General features: G+C 40.6%; 1 protein-coding gene across 5 annotated transcripts in view; it reads right to left on the reverse strand.

Moving 5' to 3' along the window:
- Positions 1-12,826, reverse strand: part of LOC111156883 (nuclear receptor subfamily 3 group C member 1) — a 117,252-nt gene extending 104,426 nt beyond the window's left edge. For 2 of the 5 annotated variants that reach the window (XM_022518016.1, XM_022518020.1), the window contains exons 1-2: positions 10,745-10,873; positions 7,161-8,375 (exon numbers count right to left, since the gene is read on the reverse strand). In XM_022518016.1, the coding sequence (XP_022373724.1) occupies positions 7,161-8,359 (1,199 nt within the window). In that variant the 5' untranslated portion in view covers positions 8,360-8,375; positions 10,745-10,873. Of the gene's footprint in view, positions 1-7,160; positions 8,376-10,744; positions 11,669-12,719 lie in introns of those variants that run through there. The other 3 variants (XM_022518019.1, XM_022518017.1, XM_022518018.1) reach the window with 3 other exon arrangements.
- Between the last annotated feature and the right edge of the window lie 11,461 nt (positions 12,827-24,287).

Consider the following 24,287-nt stretch of genomic DNA (forward strand, 5'->3'; position numbering starts at 1 on the left):
AAAAGGGTTAAAAAAACAAAACAAAACAAAAAATATATATATTTATATGTGTATATATACATATATCTATATATATCTATATCTGTATATCTATCTCTCTATATAGGAAAGGATATAGATACTGTACATTTTTTAAATCCAAACTAGCTGATTTCATAGCAACTTTTATAGAACACCTGGTAATCTGTATTATTTTTCAAGTCTCTAGAAACCAGATGTTAAGAGAAGCCTGCTAGGGAAGTTTAGACAACAGAGAATGCGGATAATCCAACTCAGCAACACCACAAACTAATTCTGCAATGTTTCTTTAGACATTTTCTATGGGTCTCATTTCCTCATCTGGGAAAATGAGAATGTGGGAGCAGATGAGCTCTCAAGAGCCTTTAGGCTCTAATCTGAAATCATTGTACCCAGCACATAAAACAAGCTCAGAGAACCGGGCAGCCCCACCTCTCCAGCTCTACCAACAACAGTGTTTACCTATCATATTCTATGTACCACCAATTACACTAATTCTTATAAAAATACCAAATCACTGTTCACTTTTGTCTTGTACATGATAATGAACAAAAAAAAATCAAAATAACCAACCTAAGTGTGCCATTCCCTACCCCACTCACTGCCTCCTTCACTAGTGATAGATTGAAGAGGATTATAGATTTTTAGAAAAAGAGACACACACATGCGTTAAGAAAGTAATTCATCTATAATTGTCAAGAAAGTACTTTGACTCCACAGTATCTAATCACTCGAGGTCAAAGACTGGCTCTGCTCAGCCTTAGAACTTAAGTTATCTGATTTTAAGTCTAGTTCTTTCTTATTTAACTAAATCAAATTGGAAGGAATTTGAAGGTTTTTTTTTTTTATAAAGTTTAGTGATGGTGATAATATAGAATCCATTGTTAAATTAGAATAATTATATTTTAAAATGTAAGAATTTACAATAGATTGAGATATCCTTAAAAAAGGTAACGTAATTGTTATTTAAATCATTTTAAAATTAAAGAAGCTTTTATCTTTTATATCCTTTATAACTATAAAGCAAAACAACATTAAAACAACAATAACAAAGTCTGTCCATAACAAACTGGTAGAGCTTTAATGTTTGACATGTGATGATCATAATGTCACAAGTCACTGCACTGCCCCAACAGCATGAAATAATAAATCAGGAACTGAATTGGATGTCATTTCAAAATAGCTTTAAAAAATTGGCTATCAAACACACTTTCCTAATAGCCACTGTTAAATATTAAGGATAATTACGAAAACTAGAAGAAAGGCTCTTTTTTTATTATAAAAAGGAGTAAAAGTTAACATTTATTGCAGCCCACTATGTGTCATTCAGCATATTCAAGTGGAACGCTCAAAATGTTAGTTACAAAAATAAAAATTCATGTAAGACCGTGTGCTAAACATCTGCAACTAATCCTATCATTAAACCTTTCTCTCCATACACACACATACACACACACGTATGTATTTTAGTGCCTTACAGAATGAATTTTAAAAATTCTAAAATTAAGAGGTACTTTCACTAAATTTATTGATTAGACACTATCTCACGTATCTTGATACTGGCTCAAAAGTGTTTTAAAGCAGTCAAAATTAATATTTGAATGACTCTGAATAAGTACGCTTAAGCATACAGCTCTATCAAGATAACAGATTAATATTTAAAATTGGCCCAGAAATAAAATTAGGGGATCACAGATCACACACTCGCACTCAGAATAACTGGCATGAAGGACTAGATTGCAATACAAATAGTTGTAATGACTGTACTGTAATACAATAGTTGTATAGAACCCCCTGATTTATTCTACCTACCACTGAATAAAAATTTAATTACCTCAATATTCCAGCAGAAAAATACACAGCCTCTGGAAATATGTTACTAAAGAAAACGGCTGCCTTCTACAGTCACATGACAGTGTGTATGGGAAAGTGGAACAGTAAATACAAAGTGGTTCTATCAATGTAAGATCATGACTATTTCAACTTCATTGCAGTAACCAGATTTTCATTGATTAAAGAGCAGATAAAGTAAAAAGGGACAAATATGAACTTGATCTTAGCTGGAATTATGTAAACAGAATTAAAATGTCCACTGCATACTTTTGGTAAGGAAGCACAGCAAAAGACAACAGCGGAACTCTACACACAGTTAGGGCTATACTGCCACCGAGGAGCTTGAGGTTTCCACCTCAAATGGAAGCAGCTCAATTTTAATTCTGCTTAGTGCACAACCTCATACCATAAACACATCCCCACATTTCTCTTCAGTCCTCTGAATTTCTTGACAGTTGATCCAGACTGCTGGTTTTCGGAAGCGTTCTTAGGTACTTCTAACCCTAACTATTTCACACTTCTAGTGCTCCTCCCTCTCCCACCGCTTTGCATCCAAAACCCCTTAATTCACAAACTCCCTGGGAAATCTTGCATTTAAGGGACACATGCGATGGCAGTAAAATAAAGATGACAGCCTGTCAAAATTAGGTCTTTGGAGGTTGAAATCACTGTCTACAACTAACTTTGAAATACTATAAAATTGATTATTTTCTAAAATATATACTTTAATGAACAAAATGAAGCTAAAGTCTCCGTTAACAGTCACATTCTAATCCAGTTCGGCATAGAAATGATCAATTCAAAGGGAAAAGAACACTCAATGGATTTTTTTCTTTAAATAGAAATTCTCAATAGGAATATTTTTATTTACTTGAAAAATACAAAACATAAGCAGAATGAACCAGAAGAAAATGAGAGCAGTTGGCTCTTTGAAACTACAGAAATAAGAGCATGGGCTTTTAAACCCTTCTGAAGGGTCAATAATCAGGAACTGATTTTTTCTTTTTCAGCTATAGCTTAATTCAACAATAATATTTCTTGAAAACTCTTGTGCAACACAATTCACTAACATGTACTCTGCCTGACTTAAACATGGAAGCAGGTGCCTGTTAATATGGCAAATACCTGTAAATACTACTATATGCAATTACCGGAATGCCTATTTAATTTGCTCACGTAAGTGACAGTACATAAAAAGAACTCACTGCTAATTAAAACTAGGTGTGATCTTTTTAAGCAAGAAAAAATATGTTTTAAGAACTATGCCCCAGACTTTTTTAAACCAAATACAAATTAAGATTTCCTAACAACTAGGCTATTTCAATCACCTGCAGGCCAGAGTGGATTTAGACTTATATAACCAACCAATTAATACAGATGCTCTTTCACATTAGGTACTCATACGAAAATAAACTCTTTTGATCCAATCTCTCCTTCACTAAAATCTCTAAAGGCCCCTACAGTGATCTCCACCCACATATGAATTTCATTATTAATACAATTTGCACTTAACCTACATTTATGCAAGGTATGTTACAGAGTAAGTCTTTCACAAAATTTATACATTCCATGATAATTAAAACTAAAAAGTGGTCCAACTAAAGTATCTGTAATACCAAGAGACAAAACCCTAACAGCATCACAGTACACATTATGTACTGTATCAATTATACCAATATAATGACCCAAGAAACACTTTAAGAAGTAATTTCAATAAAATATGACCACACGCCAATTATTTCTACATCCCAGTCGTTCCACACTTAATTGACACACCTGAATACACACAGTACTTTTTTTTAAACTAAAACAGCCGTAATAAAGTACAAGTGTTAAAAATGAAAAAGATACTTATCATAAAGCTAAAAATAAGTATGTAAAATAACCTAAAGCAAATTTCTTTTAACATGAAAGCCAAAAACACAATGAAACACTCACTGCCAGAAGCTTTGGAAGGAGAGGAAAAACAAAAGGTAGGAAGTTAATCAACTATCCTTTAAAAAGGGGGGTAATCACAGCCAAAACAAAATCTCTTCCTTATGCCTCTTTTTGGAGAAAACATTTAGCACAGCATTAATAGGGGAAAATAAAGGGGGGGTGGACAGAATTTGCTTCGCTCATCCTGTATTTGTACAGGTCTTCAATTTCATTACGTTAATAAAATTGGACACGGATGCAATTAATACTGACAGATGTTTAAAATTTACATAAATGTTCAGAGCTTTATAAATCAAAGCCCTCTGCTCTCCATAGGACTGAGTTTACAAAGTCATCTTGTACCATTCCTTCTCTTCAACAATCTTACCCTTCACAAGATGGTCAACCTTCTCTTCAACAATCTTACCCTTCACAAGATGGTCAACCTTTTAACACTCAAATTTCAACATAATCCAAATAAAAGCTCTAATTCTACCTAAAACCACTTACTCCTCTGCCTCCCTTCAGCAACTTCACCATTAATGCTTCAGTGCAAAAATGTGTTTTCACGGAGGTTGTAGGTTTTTGCTAAATTTGTTGAATTTTAGTATTTAAAAATCATATTCAGTTAGTAGGGCTAGTTTATTTTACTTTAAGAATGTATGTGACTATCCCCATGCTTTCTCTTGTTTTCGTATCAATGAACTTAATCCTTACAAAGAAAATATCTGACTATACTCGACCATGATAGTCACAATTTTACAAATAAATGTGAACTGGATGCTAATGTACGTTGACAAATCCATAGGGGTTGCCTTCCCTGGCAAAATAGAGTGTAAAGTGTTTTGGTTTTTTAGCATTTTGAGAAAAAGCAATTTTAGGTGACAGCTTAAAAAGTCAAATTACAATTTATTTTTAATTAAACAAGGAACGCAAGTGAAGTTATTAGTGGCACAGAGTATTCTCAAGTCAGAAAGTCAGTATTCACTATGTGTTGTGGTCTGAACATGTTGATCATTTGGGTCACTGCTCAAAGCTATTGTCTGAGGAGAACCATGGAACATATAGAGAAGAGAAAGCAACCAATTTTAGTTATATCAGGGCCCTTGTGTGGAAACAATAGACTGATTCAATGCTGGTTAGAAAAGAAACATTGTTTCAATTTACTTGGAAGCAGCTTTGTTCTGGGTAATCACAGTTCCCCATGTTAAGTTAATACCATAAGGTATGAAATTTTCAAACATTAGCACTTTGTATAAGATATTACACCTTTTCATTAGGACACAAACTACTGGTTATAATTAAAATCACACATCAGCATTAATCATTTCATTGGATATTAAATAATCTCTGAAGAGCCACATCATCACTGCTTTGCCTATCACCATAAGGTTGTTATAAGGCTCAAATTAAAAGTGAAGACACTTTATATGTAATAAATTCCTATGAAAGGCATTGAGGTTATCTTTAATGATTTAAGGGTATCTATGTTCATCTAAGACTTATGCCCCAGATCCCAGATTTTACAAGGCTTAATCAAAGTTCACCATGAATGAAAAATGGTTAAGTCTTGTTCTACGCCTTTTTTCTTTTTCTACAGTAAGAAAAATGAAAACAGTACTATGGTGATTATTAGAACAAAATGCATTAATAATCCCCAAAGAGTTTCCTAGGATGTATTATGTTTTGTACAATTACATGTTTTATAAATTAGTGTAATAGTTTCCTACAGATAGCTCAGTAAAATCAACTGCACTTACTCTTCAGGACAAGCACACCGAATCATTAATTCCACTGCCAAAATTTTGGGATTGAAAATTTAAAACACAGCATGTCTTTTAACATTTAAACACTACAGGGTAAGGAACACCTCAAATCTCATTACTGAAAACATTTTAAGTCTTCCATTCAGAATGACAACAATGAAAAGTTGAAGTAGTGTTCTAAATAAAATATTATTTAAATAGATTACTAGATAGTTTACATGAAGACACACAAGAACCAAGGTCTTTTCTTTTGGTAAGAAATGAGCCTTTTAAAGGAATAGAACATAGCCTAAACCTAAGTCTGAATGTTTTCTCCACAGGAAAACCTTTCTCCTTAAAGAGGATAGAAAAGAGACACATCAGTGTTAGGATCTACCTTTAGAAGAAAAAGGATCTTTTTTTTTTTTTTTTTTAGAAGAAAAAGGATCTTAAAAAGAGTTTTAAATAAAATCTTCACTGACTAATTATTAGGAAAAATGAATACCACTAACATTAAAAAAAACAAACCACCCCCCCGCCACAGAAAAGCTCATGTACAGATAAATCACTGTGTACTACTAAGCCTTTTCAAAACAAAAAACAAAACCCCAAAAACAACAAAACACCCACGACAACTGATTAAGCAATCTTGTGTCTCTGCAATCACCTTTTTTTGTATTTCCTTCACATCACTGAAAATGTGATACAAAACCCAGTATTTATCTGACTTGGGGACAGGGGGACAGGGGTAGAAGGTAGAAAACTTAACCTCTATCAACAGATACACCTAAATTTAGCACCTTTTCCTGGTAATTCCATTTTAACAGACTGTTTTCAGATCAAGTGGAAATGTCAGTATACTTATAAATGACTGAGAAAAAAGAAGAGAAATCAAATGACAGTTGAGAATCAAAGCTTCACAATGTTGGCCACCACATATCAATTTGAGAACTTGTAGGAACTTTTCAAAGTTAGATTTTGTTTTGTACCATGTTGCCACCAGTTCCTTTCTTAACAAGACTGAAGAGCAGACACAACCATGTACTTTAGGTTGGAAACCCAGCGGGCAAGCCCCACGTCTAAGGCTATGGTCAGGTCCACTGCTCACTGCATTGCTTTAGCAATCTCAAAACTCAAAGTCTGCCATAGATGGTTCAGTGTGAAGAAAAGGCTCATTGTCACATCGTCCATTTTTAATCCTTTGACCTCCTCAAGCTAACATCTCACAAGTGTACGAATACAGCACACACTTTTGCTAACATTAAGTATGAACGGTACTTTTCACTTTAACGTAAAAGCGTATTTTAAAAACACAGTAATGGACACACAATTAATTATTAGATATGAAACTCCCTTGAATTTATATAATTTTTACTCAAAATACCTGTTAACGAGCAACATTATTTTGAATTTTTAAATAAAATGTGCAACTACAGGCCAATAGGATACTGAATGCCATTCTTTCAGAGAAAACTTGAAATGCTTATGTACAGATAAATCACTTGGGCTATCTTTCAACCATGCCTACTTTTCAAAGGACTTCGTAAACTTAGTAACATGAAAAAGGCACATACAAACCACTGAATATTTAAGTCTATCAAGCCATTTCATATCCATTCTTAAGAAATAGAAAATCATTCTTCTTACCTTGAATAGCCATTAGAAAAAACTGATCGACCCGGGAAGTTCAAAGTCCCCAAGGAAGCCAAGTTGTCATCTCCAGATCCTTTGCACCTATTCCAATTTTCTGAACCAACAGGAATTGGTGGAATGACATTAAAAATAGGCTTCTGATCCTGTTGTTGAGAAACGGATGCTGTATTCATGTCATAGTGGTACATCTGTCCCCCAGAGGTACTCACACCATGAACAGAAATGGCAGACATTTTATTACCAATTATATTTGCCCCAGAAAAGCTTCCCTGACAGTAAACTGGGCCCAGTTTCTCCTGCTTAATTACCCCAGGGGTGCAGAGTTCAATGAAATCTTCTTTTTCTGTTTTCACTTGGGGCAGTGGCACACTGTTGGGGCTTGATAAGATCAGTTCTCCATTATCCTTAATTTTAGGTTTAGTGTCCGGTAAAACAAGAGGCTTACAGTCCTCATTCGAGTTTCCTTCCAAAAGGAATGGATCATCCTCTCCTGCCAAAGGAGAAAGCAAACAGTTTTCATCTATCAAGAGGTCTGATTTCCAAGGGCTCTCACTCGCCTCATTCTCTGGGGACCCAGAAGAGAACTCCAAATCCTGTATTTTTTTCCTCCAAATGTCAAAGGTGCTTTGGTCTGTGGTACACAACTTCACATTGCCCCCATTGGAGCCAGTCTGGCCTTTCAAATTTTGCTGTTCTGAAGACACATCAGAGAGAGTTTTTGAAAACTCCCTCTCCATGGGGGCAGCGGAAACAGCAGCGGACGCTGAGCTCTTGGGGTTCTCTGGAACACTGGTGGACCTGTTGAGGTTTGCGATGCTTTCTTCCAGAAGCCGAAAGTCTGTTTCCCCAGAGGAAAGGCTGATTTGGCCCTGCTGTGGGAATCCCAGGTCATTTCCCATCACTTTTGTTTCTGTCTCTCCCATATACAATCCCATTGAGAGTGAAACTGCCTTTGACAGATCTGGCTGCTGTGCATTGCTTCCTGGGCCTTTTGGAAAATCAACCAAAAGTCTTTGCTGCTTGGAGTCTGACTGAGAAGCAGCAGCCAGTGAGGGTGAAGATGCAGACACCTTCACAGTAGCTCCTCCCCTTAGGGTTTTATAGAAGTCCATCACATTTCCCCTCTCCCGACCAAGAACACTGCTAGAGATTTCTTCTTTACTGGGGGGACTTAGTGATTCCTTGGAGTCCATCAGAGATTATCATCAGCTACCAGGTTGGGGGTGGGGAGAAAAGAAAAAAGAAGGGGAAAAATATAAACTATAAAGTCACATTATCTCAGTGATCTGATTAGTAAGAGCCTGTTAAATGAACCTTTTAGTTAACCCTGAATCTAATTCCTTGTTATCAGAAAAGTAGTTTCTCTTCCAGAATAAAAAACTCATGTCCCCTGCTCTCATTCAGTGTGCCACATTTAAAAGAACAATGCAGTTCAATTGCACAGCTGAGGGCAAAATTGTATCAAACTAAGCTTGGCTATTCATCTTGCCACTCACAGAACTGTAACTTTGTTAATCACAGACATTATAATTCATTACATCTGATTATTCTAAAGGTTCAAATTGATGTCAAAGTATTTCATTTAAAAAGAGCATGATCATTAAAATTCCTACTTCCTTTCAATCAGTCAAGGCTGTTTGCTTTTCTGAGAACCCATACACATAAAATCTGATAAATACTATGATAGAATTTGCTCTCAAACTGCTCACAAACTGCCCTCCTACCTGCTAGTCACACAACCAAACCTTTGGTAAAATCTATTGGTAAACCACACACATTTTACTTGAAAAATAAGCAATGATGATTTTCCAATAAACTGAGAAAGACTCTTATTTTTAACCCCCGTTTCTTACTCAATATGTCAATTTCAAAGTGTCTGCCTTCAAATTTTGGACATAGCAAATGAAATGCGTTGTATATAGGCCAACTAAAATTTGGATTTTATCAAGTAGAATGTGCAGTAGCTTCTCACTACAATTTCAGCTTATTTAAATACAACAAATACAGTTCTCTTGAACCTTACAACATATTAAGACCTAAATGAAGCTACATTTTTAAAATCGCTTAAGACCCTCAGTATGAGATACTATTATACCTTTAAATTAAGATTTTTTCTTTTCCAAATAACGAGGTACTAGAAACAGGAAAACCCCACAACTGTAAAATCAAGTTCATATACACCCAGGTAAAAGAAGAGCCAATAAAATTGCTCAGAATAATTTTCTCTGTATTGTAAACCTTCACCAATCCCCACTCGAGGCTGTTCTTGAGAGTATAAGGTTGGTAGTATACGGTTTATAATCAGGATGCTCTAAGAGGTGAGAGAAAGCTTTGATAAGCACATTTGGGACATCATCGTCAAACCCTATCCAATTAAAGGAAACTTCTGCGCACGGAGACCTTCCGAGGCATAAACTTCACTGGCCCTCACGGAACGTGGAGTGCGATTAAGGAAGAGAGAAGGCTGACGGCCCGCTTCTACACTCTTGAGGGTAAACTGCTCATCTCCCCGCCGCTCCGTCGTGTTTATCTGATAACGATCTCTAAACACAAGGTATCAAATGGAGTCTAATGAATTTCCACGCCGCTTTGACAGCTGCCCTCAAACTCGAAACCAAAACAGTATTTCATAAAACGAAACGATCCCTCCAACGACTTTAGCCCCCAGTTTAAATTGCAAATAACTGTCACATTAATGGGCATTAATGAACCCTGCCAAGGGGTCTTAAGCGGTATTACAAGGCGGCAGTTACCCAGCTTGTTGCCCGAAACGTCAAACGAGCGCCGGAGAAAAAACGCACCACAGAACTATTGTGGCGAGGGAAGGTCTTTTTCTACAAGGGGCCACTCAGGAGCGTCAGGCGCGCAACGATGCCAAGCGCTGAAGAACAAACCCTCTCCCCGGGGAGAAAAAAGTGCAAGGGTAAAAAGAGAAATGTGTCCAGACCTGTTGAGTTCTTTCTCCGACACGCCCACTTCTACCAGATAACGCCAGCCCTGGCCGAAGTCTCCAAGTTGCGGGCTGTCAGCCCCTGCGTGCGTACACTCACTCACTCTCGCACAATACACACTCCCTGCGCGCCTGCCAGAAAGGAGACGCGCTGGAGCCTCGACAGAAACCCTGATCGCGCTTGGGAGCACTAGGGTGGAGTGGAAATATTCGGCCCAGAAGAATTCAAACGCGGCTTGGCGTTCACCATAAAACGGGTGTTTGGGCGGCCTTCCGGGAAGGCACAGAACAGGGTATTTGGGGGGGCTGCAGAAGCCCGAATTCCGCGCCAGGGAACCAGAGGACGGAAAGCCGGGGCAGCTCAAAGAGCCTCCACTCGCAGAGAGCTCAGGTTCCTCCCCCCTCAGCCCGACCCGGGGACGGCCGCCGAGGGAGAGGAAGAAGCCTGCGCTGTCACTCGCGCGCTGCCCTTTCGTCACTATCACCCGGGCCCCACCAGCCCCCACCCCCATTCCCGGAGGCTAATAAAAGTTTGCAGGCTCCCGGGGCGGCCCGGCGTCCCCCACCCGCACCTCGGGAGAGCCTGCGCCCCCGCGGGCCCCGGCCCCCGGCCCTCCCCACCTCTTACCTCTGGCTGGGGCGCCGATCACCCGCCACCGTCCGCAGCTCCCACCGCAGCCGAGATAAACAACTTAACGTGTGAAAACAGGAGGAGCAGAAGGGAGAGATTTTTTTTTTCTAAAAAAAGGAAGTAAACAGCCGCCCCCTTCGCCATGGGGGTGGGGAGGGGAGAGCCCCTATTTGAGAAAGTCTCCCATTCCTCAGCTGACAAGCCAGCCCTCCAGCTCCGCGCAGATCCCCGCGAGCCCGGGCTCTCAGGCGCGCGTCCTCCGTTCCGGCGTCCCGCCGCTTCGGCCGCTCCGTGTGCGGCGTCTCCTTCCACCCACCAGAATCCGTCCCCGACGGGCGGGCGGTGACTCGGGCTCCAGTCACAGACTCGAGCTCGCAAAATGGAGGAGGAGGAGGAGGAAGAGGAGGAGGAGGAGGGGAGGGAGCGCGGACACGCGAAAGGGCCGCCCGACCGCGCCAAGCGAGCGGGACCGATGGGGAGGGGAGGTGGGCGGAGGCGGCGCCACGGCTCGCACACACTCGCACACACACGCGCTCCCACTCCACCCCCGGCCGCTCCCCGCCCGAGGGGCCGCGCGGCGGCGGGGAACGGTGCAACCTGTTGGCGACGCTCGGCAACTGCAGGGGCGGCCACAGCCCCCGCCCCCACGCCCTCCGTGGGGGCCCCGCCACCCCGGTCCCGACGGCGCCTGCACGCCCCCGGCCCCCGGCATGGCCCGGGAAGTGGCTGCCTGCCGCCGCCCCCCGAGCGCGCGGGACTTCCAGCCCTCCCCACCCCCCGGCAAAGAGAGGCGGCGGCAGTTGGGGGCCGACCTGGTCTCTCTAGGGCGGGCTTGGGAGCGAAGCCGAGTTTCTCTAGTTTGTCTTCTTGCTGCCTCCTTCCCGCCCCCGCCCAGCTCCGCGACTCCCGACCCACTCTGGAGCTGGCTCGGTCCCTCGGCGGCGACCGCCGTCAGCGCCCCTGCGGGTGACAGCGGGCTGTCCGGCGGGTGCAGGGGGCGAGGCGCGGCCCGCAGCAGCGCCGCGGGGGTGGTCCGTGTCGCCGCCACGGAGCCGAGTTGCACGAAGTGTGTCACTTAGCGCGGGGCTACTAGGGTTGCACGGAAACGGTGCCGCAGCGTGTCCGCCGCTCTTGGGGCCGGACCGCCAGACACGCCCTCTGGGGAGACTTATGCAGGGGAGGGCAGAAGAGGGGGTCGACGCATACGTACTCCTGGCCCTGGGGGAGTCCCTTGCCCACAGGTCCCCCACCACCGCATCGTCTGGGCGGCCGCGTCCGCGGCCACCGCCGCGCTCTCCCACCGGGAGAGAAGTTGCAAAGCAAACCCACCCTCCCCCGCGCTCCGACCGTCCCCCACCCTTCTCCCCGAGTCTGCGAGGCGGCGGCGGCAGCAGAAGGAGGCGCCGCCTGCCAAGTTCAACCCCCACCCTCCCTCCCCGCTAGCGCGCTCACACTTGAAGGAAGTTGCATGCCAAATGCAAAACCTCCGGCGAGCTGAATTTCTGTGCACTTTTTTATTATTTTTAAGGAAAGCAGGGGGTGGCAGGCCGAAAATCAAGTTGCAGGCGAAACAGTAAGTTGCTTGCAAAGTACGCCCTCCTTCCCCCGCAAACTCCTGACCTCTCCTTCCACCCCCTCCAGGGCCAGCGTCCAAGTTTCCCGTGGAGGGCCCTCACCGAATCTTGACATTTGCTGCACTCCACTCAATGGGTCGCCCACCCTTTCGTGTATGCGGGACCCTTATCCCTCCAAACGAAACAAAACACACGCAGCTTTAAAATGTCAGCCTTTAACTCCCTCCAGCTGTTCCCGTTACGCGCCTCCCCCTCAGTCCGAGGGAAACACGTGGCCTGTCCCCAAGGAGAGGGGCGTGGGGCCGGGGGAGTCCGCGCGGGAGACGCCCGCCCCAGCCCCCTAAACCCAGCTTGCCGCGTCCAGAGGGCTTGGGCTTTGCCTGGAACGAGCCTCCTACCTTGTGCGACACTTAGTATGATTTTTGTGACTCGGGGAAAGGTTGTGCTGTGTTGCTTTAGGGTTTGGGGCGGTAACTTTTGCGCCCCCACAGGTGACAGCACTTGCCAGCTCATGACGGGGGCGGAGGCTGCCGCAGCTCCACCTAGTCCCTGCCGGGGCGCTCAGCGGCAGCCACTCACTCCTCAGGCAGTACTCAGACGCTAGCAGCGGCCGCCTCTGCTCTGACATCTTGAAGAGGATTGGGGAAGCGCATGCCGGAAGCCACCTGCCGCCATGTTGGTAAAGGAGCGTGACGCCAGCCGGGTCTCGCGTCCACCATCTTGCTAAAGGTTCTCTATCACATGGGGAGCCGAAGTAGCCCTTCCTCGATTCGGAAGGGTGGACGCTGCTCCCCTGTGCTGTCTGATGTGAAAGGAGAGAACTAAGCATTTTAGTTACCCACATGTTGGGAGGCGATCTGCTCAGGCCGTGTCCATTCGATTCTAGGGCCGCCATCTTGGCAAAGGAAGAGCGGCTCTCCGCCTTCTAAAAGGGAACCAAAAGCTCTGCTAAGTAGACCCCTCAGTCCACAGATTTTTATGAAAGGCGCTGAGCAACCCAGTTGTTAACGCAACCTCTTTCTGGATCCAGAAGAGGTGGTTCCCCTTTTCCTTTCCCTTGGCGCTAGTCAACTAGAGGGAGACTCTTGCCGTGGGTGCTCATAGCAGACACCGACGGTTTACTTCAAAGAGCACCACTTTGCGTGCTAGACCTTTCTTCCCCCTTAGAAGCCTCAATTACTAAAATCAGATATCTTGCATGGATTGGGCCCGCAAACCACCAATAGTTTCATGGGGGGAAAAGAATCAAGAACCAAACAATATAGTATGTCTGTTTCAGAAGTGCATGAAGTAACTCATGCCAATATGATTATCCTTCTATGTCTGCTTAAAAGTAATACTAGGAATTATTATATGTATGCATACCCTATAAAAATGTAATTTGTATATGTTTGTATAATTTGTATGTAAAGGGACAGTAACAGTTGTCTAATAGAGTGCTTCTCCCCATACCATAAACCTATTTCATAATTGAACCTCTGCTGTAAGAAAAGAATCCACCTCATCTCTTACCTCTTTAAATTTAGGTTGCATATTCCGTTTTTAAATAATACCTGGTTTTACAAGAGTTCCCCATTAACTTTATTGACACTCATTTTGTCGGCAAGTCCAGCAGATCTTCTTGAAAAGGAAAAAGACTCACCTTGGTTTTCAATTAATTGCTGTTGAAAACACTTTCATTGGGCAGAAGGCTGTTATTTTCAGTGGTTTACATCTGTTAATTTTTTAATTTGATAGAAAAAAACCTCCTTCTTTAGTCTGTCACATTCATCTGAAAGCACACATAGACTGAGATTAATCCAGTCTATTTTTCAGAGTTAGAATTGTTAGGCTTTATGGCTAACATTTATTGACCATTCTGTTAGTCTCTTTTATCATTTCCATTGAAATAATCCAAGCTCACTGCTACATTATTCCTCCAAAACATTAATTAAAATATGTTGTACTCCTGTTCAAGCATCTACAATAATTCCCTTCCATTGTAGAGAGATCCCTGCTTCCATTCTGTTATTTAAGACCATCATCTTTCAACTGCTCATGTCTTGAAGGCAAAGCCTTTTAGCTGATGGAATTGGACTAGTATTTAATTAAACTAAAAAGTCAGTTAAAAGGAAGGATTTTTTTTTTTAAATCACACTTGGAAATGTGAAGTTTTAAACGTAAAACTGAACAATGTATGTCCTACTTCTTTGGTGAAAGCTTTTGTGAGCCCACTGACTAGAGCTCATGTCTTCATTTGTGTACTAACTATCTTATTACATCACAGCAGTTAAGAGCAAGACTGACTGGCTGATCTCCACCACTCTGGAGACTATAACCTTGGGTAACCTAATTCTTTGCCCTAGTTTCCATCATCTATAAGATGGGGATGATAATAGTATTAACCCAAGTTACTAGAAAGATCAAATAAGTTTCATATATGTGAAGTGCTTAGACTAATTCCCGGGACATATTAAGTGTTTAATTACCAGCATCAATTATTATTAATATATGTAGTATTACTATTTCCCGTTTTTTAATTGGAACAAAAAATTAAAAATACTTACAAATATAAATGAGTGTCAGTTTCTGAATTTGTATGATTTAAACCTCCTGACCTCGCCCCAATCTGTTAAAATTGTCTTGCATCTACCTAATTTGACAGTGATTGTTTGTATGGTATCTTTCCATTTAGATTTTATAGAACAACTATTACTTTTTAAATCCTATTTCATCATTTAATTATTTAAGTTAAATAATTAGAATAACTAACACAAATGGAATAAACATGTTTTTTGGGGGGGAGAAAAACCTAAAGGACTGTTAGTAAACCTATAGTTTAAATGGTGGAAACAGAAATGTGTGGAGTACAAGAATTAATCTTGGCTCCGGTGTTCATTATTCCCTAAGTATCAATCAGTTATGTTTCCCAGGGAGGATGGAGAACTTGAATTAGTTGAGATAAATGAATTGAGTAGTATCATTTAATTTGAGTCCATCCTGCTGAAGAAAGGGCACAGCATATACAACATCCATTCCCACCTCTACCATTGTTTATCATATATATTTCCTTATACATAAGGATATCTCTTTGTGACTTAGTTTCCTATAGCCCATAATTCTTTGTCATGGTTCTATTTTCTATGACTCACTCCTACCTCCAGCACACGCAGTTTAAAATCTGTGACAGCAAATGTAAATTGGAATCAAATAAATACCTACCACATTTTTACATATTAATAATTTTTAATATGATGGTTCGTTGCATATGCTAATTTTATAGTAAGCCAATCCAAACAGTTTACATAGAATATCAGAACTTACTTAAAAAGATTATTTCTGCAGCTATCATAGCTATTAGATGACTCTTTACAATAATAACTCGACCTTGGGAAACAGTACTATTCTTGTTTAACTTTGTAAGGTAAGAGGTTCAAGAGAACCCAGCTAAGCTTTAAATGTCCCACCTCTTTCTGCTTCAGTATTTGCATTTTATACCAGACATGCCTGTTATAAATAAACAATTCGCACTTAGTACAGCAAGTTCTTAATCATAATGAATTCCACTTTGGTACCTCTCTTTGTAATTGGAATTAACATTTCCACATGAACTGGGAAATGCTAAATTGTTACCAGCATCCCTGGTGTTTTGCTGCTTCTCATAATGCTTTCAATGATTTCATCATATGCCACCTAAAATATCACAATTTGTGCTCATAGGCATGAAATGCTCTATGGGTGTCCTGTTAAATCTATATTCTTTATGCTGGCAGAACTTGGTTTAAGCAGTACCCGACCCAAGGATACAGTAAATATGAGCAAATAAATGAGGGAGATGTTGAAATAAGCCAGGAACCTCATGTTTTTAGAGTTTGGAGACATTAGAGCAAGTACACTGAATAATTGTAACAAATATTATGTACTTTGTTTTGCATTTGTGGCACTTGTGGCTGGCCATTATGTCATTAGCTTTCTTCCTCTTCTGATTTAATCTCCTTTTTCTGTCCCATGTTCTTTTGGTAGAGATTGTTTCAATCTCCATTTCTAGGTGGAATCCGTCAGCAAATTTTTGAAAACATACATTTCCATTTTGGTGCTTACACTTTATTTATTTATTAGGTCACACTGGGTTGTATTTTGTTTCTAAGGTAAGTCAGAAATAGTGGGGTTTAAAAAAACAAACATCCTTGATATAAGGATCCCTTCACAAGATATAAATATACTTGATATCAGACTCTGGAGTGTTATAAAGGACATTTGTGACATTTTTTAAAAATGTGATTTCAGTATTAGTTAAATTTTCTCTAGCCTCCTGTTCACTTTTCAGTATAAGCCCTAGTTTTGAAATCCTGTTGTGCTGCTTAACTGAATGAGCTGGGGCCTGTCATTTACTCCTTCATAGTTTGTTTTCTGTCTGTAAAGGAAGAATCATGGTATCTATCCCACCTATCATCTCACAGGAAGTCTGTAAGGCTCAAATGGGACGATGCATGCCAAAGAAGTTAAGAAAACAGGGAGGACTCATAGAATTTTTGCATCATCAGTTTATAGCAACAAAAATGATTACTAATTTTATTGAAAAGTGTTATGATCTCTCTTTGCCCATTCCCCGGATAATCTGTGCAATGAGCAGCTTTAAAGTTTAAGTAAAGGAGTGACAACTCAGTAGACAGTTGGAGCCAGCTGTATCAGTTTGCCAGAGATGACTGGTAAATTTTCAGGAATTTTGTTCCTCACTTGTTAATCACAGCCAATACTAAAAACTAAACTATTTACAGACTTCCAATTAAATAAAACATTCTAAAAACAAAGGTAATAATTGCTCAAAATGTCACTTCATAATTATTTTGCTACATTTTATTAGTATCTAGGATTTAAAGTTATCCGCATCTGTTCTTTATAATGCATGTACTATATAGCGATATGATACAGTCTATCTCTTCCAACTTTGCATTCAGAAATGTTATTTTGATAGTTTGAAATCAACTGGTGGAGTACATACAGAAATTAGAAAACAAATCAGAGCTTGATTTATTTTGTTGATTGTCTAAACTTAAGAAAATGATAGAAGAAATTTTAGTAACAAAGGTTAAATTTAAAGCTGTGTTAGTTTATGAATAATGCAAAAATTCGAGGAAATATTTTTCTCTTTGTTGGAAACTATTACCAGATCAGCAAAGAAGTTGTTCACATCATTGACAATCAAATGTCGTCCTAATACGCATCTTTGTTGTTTCACTTTCATCTTGTTTGTTAATGTAAAAAACATTAGCCAACATTCATGTTTGAACTTCAGTGGCATGAATGGCTTCTTTGCTGAATTGGATTTTCCCCCCCCTGAACTGAATTTTATTTTTTTTCTGAACTGTATTTTTTTTTCAAAATATTTTATTTATTTATTTGAGAGAGAGAGAGAAAGAGAGAGAGCGCATGAGAAGGGGGAGGGTCAGAGGGAGAAGCAGACTTCCCGTCTAGTAGGGAGCTAGATGTGGGACTCAATCCCGGGACTCCAGGATCATGACCTGAGCCAAAGGCAGTCGCTCAACCAGCTGAGCCACCTAGGTGCCCCTCTGAACTGTATTTTAATAAAATACTCATAGTCTTGCTTTTGCCAAATATGGTTGAATTCCAACTATATGTTGACAATGGCTTTAAGTTTGCTGAAACCATTCTGTGAAAATCAGTTGGCTGTACAGAATTTACTATAGTGTTCTTTTTGTTTGTTTGTTTGTTTTGCAAATTTTGTGCTACACATCTTTTATATCAGCAAAATGTGTAATAGACACATGGATACTCCCTCCCCTCCTTCCCTGGACAGCAGTGGTAGAACATTTACCAAGATGGTAATGGCCATATCTTAATTTGCAATTTGATAAGATTGTTCCACCTGTAATGTGGAGCCTGAGTGGTAGGAGCTAAGAGAGGAAGAAGGGAGAGAAGTGAGGAGGCAGGAGCATAGGTCCAGGGAAAGATGGTGATTTGTACTGAGTGGTGGTGAGAAGCTATGATTGGACAGGGGGAGCATTTTGGAGGCCAAAGGAAAGCAAACCAGTCATTCAGTGGTTTTATGGAAGAAAGGGAACTATCTATGCTAAAAGAAGACCATCTGGTAAATGCGAAGAAGCATTTGCATTTGGTTGAATGAAGCAAGGGCATAGGAGGCTGGACCTGAGAAAAGGAGTCAGGAGCCACTTGAAGAGGGACGAAAGGAAAGAGAGGTAGTTCTAGAGTTTAAGTAAATATCTCTGAAGCACATAGAGAAAGTTAGGCTTGATTGACTTACAGTGGGAGTGGGGAGGGGAAACCCCAAATACCAGTAATGTCTCATAACTGGAACTCACTCAGAAGTTTTCTTACTCATATAGAAATTATACAAAGATTTTTGCCAACACAGAGGGATTAGTTTTTCATCTCAAAGCCTTGATCCTATGCCCATGTCTGGTAGGTTTTTGTTTGTTTGTTTGTTTTTTTAAGCATTTGTCCATTTTAATTACAAACCTCTCACTCAGTTACCCTGTGCTACACAGACAGTGCTGCCTCTTTTATGCTTCTCATGACCTTGTTCCCAGTTTTTCTTTGCTATGTCATCAATAAGGACACTACCAGAAGCAACCCTACTATATTGCCTACTAGGCAACAGTAAGTTTCTGGCTACCATAGTTCCTCCTGCTTCCTCCCTTGCAACCTATGACCTATACTCCCCATTACAGGTTGTATGTTTTGGTTTTACATCATCTTACATATTGCTTTGGTTTTACATCATATCACATATTAGATTTCTAATATTTTATAAGAGAGGTTATTACAGGGGTGCCTGGGTGGCTCAGTTGGTTAAGCATCTGCCTTCAGGTCAGGTCATGACCCCAGATCCTGGAATCAAGCCCTGAGTCAGGCTCCCTGCTCTGCGGGGAGGCCTGCTTTTCCTTCTCCCTCTGCCTGCAGCTCTCCTCTGCCAAATAATAAATAAAATCTTTAAAAGGAGAGAAAGATGGGGTTGCTTGGGTGGCTCAGTAGGTTAAGCCTCTGCCTCTGGCTCAGGTCACGATCTCAGGGTCCTAGAATCAAGCCCTGCATCAGGCTCTCTACTCGCCGGGGAGCCTGCTTTCTCCTCTCTCTCTGCCTGCCTCTGCCTACTTGTGATCTCTCTCTCTGTCAAATAAATAAATAAAATATTTTTAAAAAGAGAGAGAGAGAGAGGGAGGTTATTATGTTTTATGGAATTTTTGAAATAGTAAATGTTTTGCAAAAGAAGGAACCATCTGCCCCCATTCATCAACCATATTGGCCAGAAAAAGGAAAAATTCCCAACCAAAGAGCTACCAATGACTGCTACTTTGACGGTTTGGTTTGGATATAGCCATTCGGTTTACTTTGGGTCTTCTGATATTAGTTGTTTTATTGATGGTTTCAATTAATCATGGAATCATTATTAATAGAAGGTGCTTTATGAACTAATTTTCTCTCCCATTCATTCATTTCTTCAGCAAAATACAATTCCTTCAACAAAATAGCAACTACTATATGTTGGGCCCCAGTGTAAGGCAGTAAGGATATAAAAATGATTAAGATACAATACTTACCTTGGAGGAAATGGAGACAGTTACAGTAACAAGTCATTATCAAACGATGCAGACTCATGTGAACAATGGAGAACTGTGTGACAGATGCATTAGGGTACTGTATTTGCATCAAGAAGTCATCTGGATGTCAAGGGTGGCAAGGTAGGTGTGGGTATGGAGATGGTAATATAATCAGGGAGTGCTTTTAGGAGGCGAACATGACTGATTTGAATTATGAAGGTTCTCCTTCAGGTAATTTGATTATTTCTGACAGACACAGTATTTATAAAGAAAGCTTGTCTTTAATATTCTAGCAGGATGGGGTTTTGGTGCATTTAAAAGAAACCCAACTGTTATTTACCCTAAAGATACAAATGTAGTGATCCGAAGGGGCATGTGCACCCAAATGTTTATAGCAGCTATGTCCACAATAGCCAAACTATGGAAAGAACCTAGATGTCCATCAACAGATGAATGGGTAAAGAAGATGTGGTATATATATACAATGGAATACTATGCAGCCATCCAAAGAAATGAAATCTTGCCATTTGCAATGACATGGATGGAACTAGAGGGTATTATGCTGAGCGAAATAAGTCAATCAGAGAAAGACAATTATCATATGATCTCCCTGATATGAGGAATTTGAGAGGCAAGGTGGGAGATTTAGGGGGTAGGGAAGGGAAAAATGAAACAAGATGGAATCAGGAGGGAGACAAACCATAAAAGACTCTTAATTTCACAAAATAAACTGAGGGGTGCTGGGGGGAGGGGCGTATGGAGAGAGTGGTTGGGTTATGGACATTGGGGAGGGTATGCAATATGGTGAGTGCTGTGAAATGTGTAAGCCTGATGGTTCACAGACCTGTACCCCTGGGGCAAATAATACATTATATGTTAATAAAAATAATTAATAAAAAAAACCCAACTGTTAATGCAAAAAGAAAGTTTATTAATTTATTTAAAATCCAGAGGATGTTAGTTTCAGGCATGGCTGCATCCAGGGGCTCAGTGATGTTAAAAGTGTTCGGACTATCTGTTAGCTTTACTTTCCTCTGTTTTGGCTTTTCTCCAGAGAAGGCTATCTCCACCTCGTGGCCTACAGCATCTGGGATTAAAATATCCTACCAGCTTAGTAATGCCAATGGAAAGAGAGTTCTTTTCTACTGATTTCAGTCCATATCCCTGGGAGGAGCTTCATTGGTGTAGTTAAGTCACATCCTCATGCCTGAACCAATGACAATGACCAAGGGATGTAAAGGGAAATGTAGCCTGATTGGCAAAGCCTAGGTTCAGTTCTCATTGCTGACATCTAAGACTGGGGTAAAATGAAAGAGAGAGATAGAGAGTGAGAAGAGATGCTCAGTACTTTAGCTATTTACCAAAATTTTACCAGTGATTTTACATTTTAAGGGAATTACTCATGACCTAAAATGTTTGTCAGCAATGGAAAGAACCCTGAAAATTAAGCATAGCTGTTAGAGGTCTTACTGATTTCCCTTTCTGACTTCAGTAGAAAAAGAATGTGGATTTGTACTTTAAATTTTTAAATAGTACACACATGGATTGACTATTGCTTTGCAGAAATATTACCTCTACTTAATTGGGCCTTTCCAGGCAAAACAGAGATGTTTACAACTTTTAAGCTAGTTTCATAGTCTTTCACAGAAGGAATTTGTCTTACTTGACTATGATTCTAACAAATATGATGGGATAGAGAGAGATGGCTGCTGTGAGCCTCTGCCTGCTTTTTTTGCTCATTCTGTCTTGACAAGCTGAATGTCACGCAAATGTCTCCAGCCTGGGCACTGGGCAGGCAGGAAGCCAGAACCAGTAATAGAAGCAAGAGGCACTCTGTGAATACTTGCTGATTAATTTTAGCTCCATAGGCCTGATGGGTTTTCCATCCCTATAATTACCATCAGCAAATAGTTGTTGAATGATGTCCAGCATATTTTTATTCCTCTTTCCTTGGTCCTGATTTTCATTTTCTATTTTACCTCTCTGTGATTTCATCCCATGTGTTTCTGTTCATCACACCAACAGAGCCTCCTTGATCAGTCTCTACTTGCTTAATTGTATTCCATCTATGAGATATCTTTACCTATCTGTCTAAATTTATTTTTATTATAAATAGTCAAAGTCCTCTCTGACAGTAGTGAGGCGATAAACTGTGAAAAAAAATGGGTCGCTAAATGGATATTCTGGTAGTACATTTCACATGTGTCTTATAAGTCAGGTTTTTATATTAGAAATAATGCCTGATAAGGCTGTATGTTCTGCTTAGGTCACTCAATAGAGCAAAATGAGAGTAGTGAGGACTGAGGGAAAGATATTACAGAAGGAAGACTGGGTTTCCAAGAATGGTTATCTGTGTGTAGATAGCATTAGAATGAAATGTATTTTTATTTTTAATTTCTTAAAATTTTTAAATTTTTTTAAAGATTTCATTCATTTATTTGACAGAGAGAGAGATCACAAGCAGGCAGAGAGAAAGGGGGAAGCAGGCTCCCCGCTGAGCAGAAAGCCCGATGCGGGGCTCAAGCCCAGGACCCTGAGATCATGACCTGAGCCGAAGGCAGAGGTTCAACCCACTGAGCCACCCAGGTGCCCCTGAAACATATTTTTAGATATTACTTCTGTCTTACAAAAACCTTTAAAATAGTACATGCTAAAAAATCCATACTTATTTTAAAAATCCAAGCATAAAAAAGACAGAAATGCATAAAGTAAAAAGTGAAACTCTCTCCCCACACAATCCCATTTTTTAAAAAATATTTTATTTATTTATTTGACAGAGATCATGAGTAAGCAGAGGCAGGCAGAGAGAGGAGAAAGCAGGCTCCCTGCAGAGCAGAGAGCCCAATGGGGGGCTGGATCCCAGGACCCTGGGATCATGATCTGAGCTGAAGGAAGAGGCTTTAACCCACTGAACCACCCAGGTGCCCCCCGCCCCCCAAAATCCCATTTTGCAGATATAATTATTTTTAAGATTTGGTGTGCATTCTTACAGAAACTTTTTGTCTGTGCATGTGTAAACATGCATAACATAATATTTTAATTTTTTTTATTTTTTAATTTTTTAAATGGAGACTGCACAGGAACACAAACAGTAACATCTTACTTGTTTTTTTTTTTGTTTTTTTGTTTTTTTGTTTTTTTGACAGAGAGAGAGATCACAAGTAGGCAGAGAGGCAGGCAGAGAGAGAAGGGGGAAGCAGGCTCCCTGCTGAGCAGAGAGCCCGATGCGGGGTTAGATCCCAGGACCCTGAGATCATGACCTGAGCTGAAGGCAGAGGCTCAACCCACTGAGCCACCCAGGCTCCCCTGCATAATATTTTTTTTTTTTAAAGATTTCATTTATTTGACAGAGAGAGAGTGATCACAAGCAGGCAGAGAGGCAGGCAGAGAGAGAGAGAGGAGGAAGCAGGCTTCCCGCTGAGCAGAGAGCCTGATGCAGGGCTCGATCCCAGGACCCTGAGATCATGACCTGAGCCGAAGGCAGAGGCTTAACCCACTGAGCCACCCAGGCGCCCCCCCTGCATAATATTTTTAAAGATTTTATTTTTTTAAGTCATCTCTACATCCAACATAGGGCTTCAACTCACCATCCTAAGATTGAGAGTCCCATGTTCCACTGACTGAGCCAGCCAGGTGTCCCACACACACTTAATTTTTTTAAGTGGGATTTTACTATGCGTATTTTCATCTTTATTTATCAAATGTTCTTGGACTTCTTTCCCTGTCAATATATTCAGATAATAGCAGCAGTTTTCCATTGTTCAGCTATATTATAATAAATTTAACATTTCCCTTGGTTATGAAATATTTGTTTCCAATTTTTCAGTATTGGAAGTCATGCTACAATGAGTATCCTTATATCTGTATCTTTGTACCATTCTGAAAGTATTTCTGTAGTATAGAATTAGAATCCTTCAGGCAAATGTAATTCCTAACAATCATTAAGCACCTAAATGTGCCACATTTATGGGCTTTTTAAAGATATGCTTGCCCATTACCAGTTTATTTTCTACTTCCGTCTTCCTTTAGGCATTCTAGAAAAATTCAATTAGACCAAGAGTCATGGGTGGCTATGCAGAAGAGGCTTCTTCCTAAAGCTTCCTCATGTGTTGCTTATGGACCCAGTTTTGCTGAATACATGTTACCTGTATTTTAAATTCAAGAGGATCAGTTTACATATGAACTGGGAAGAGTCACCATCAAGGGATCATTTAGGGATACTACAATGATTGCGGGGACCAACCTCCATTCTTTGTGGCCATCTGTGTCCTCTACCATGACCAGATGGTGGATAGATATTTTTTTCTTTTTTTTTTTTTTTGGTCTGCCGCGAGTCCACTCTGGACATGTGGTATCAGAACTTCAATTTTCCTTTGGAAAACTATCCTTTTCCCAACTTCAATCCAT

This window comes from Enhydra lutris, unplaced genomic scaffold (assembly GCF_002288905.1).
Source record: "Enhydra lutris kenyoni isolate GAN:26980312 unplaced genomic scaffold, ASM228890v2 scaffoldscaffold50, whole genome shotgun sequence".
Lineage (NCBI taxonomy): Eukaryota > Metazoa > Chordata > Mammalia > Carnivora > Mustelidae > Enhydra > Enhydra lutris.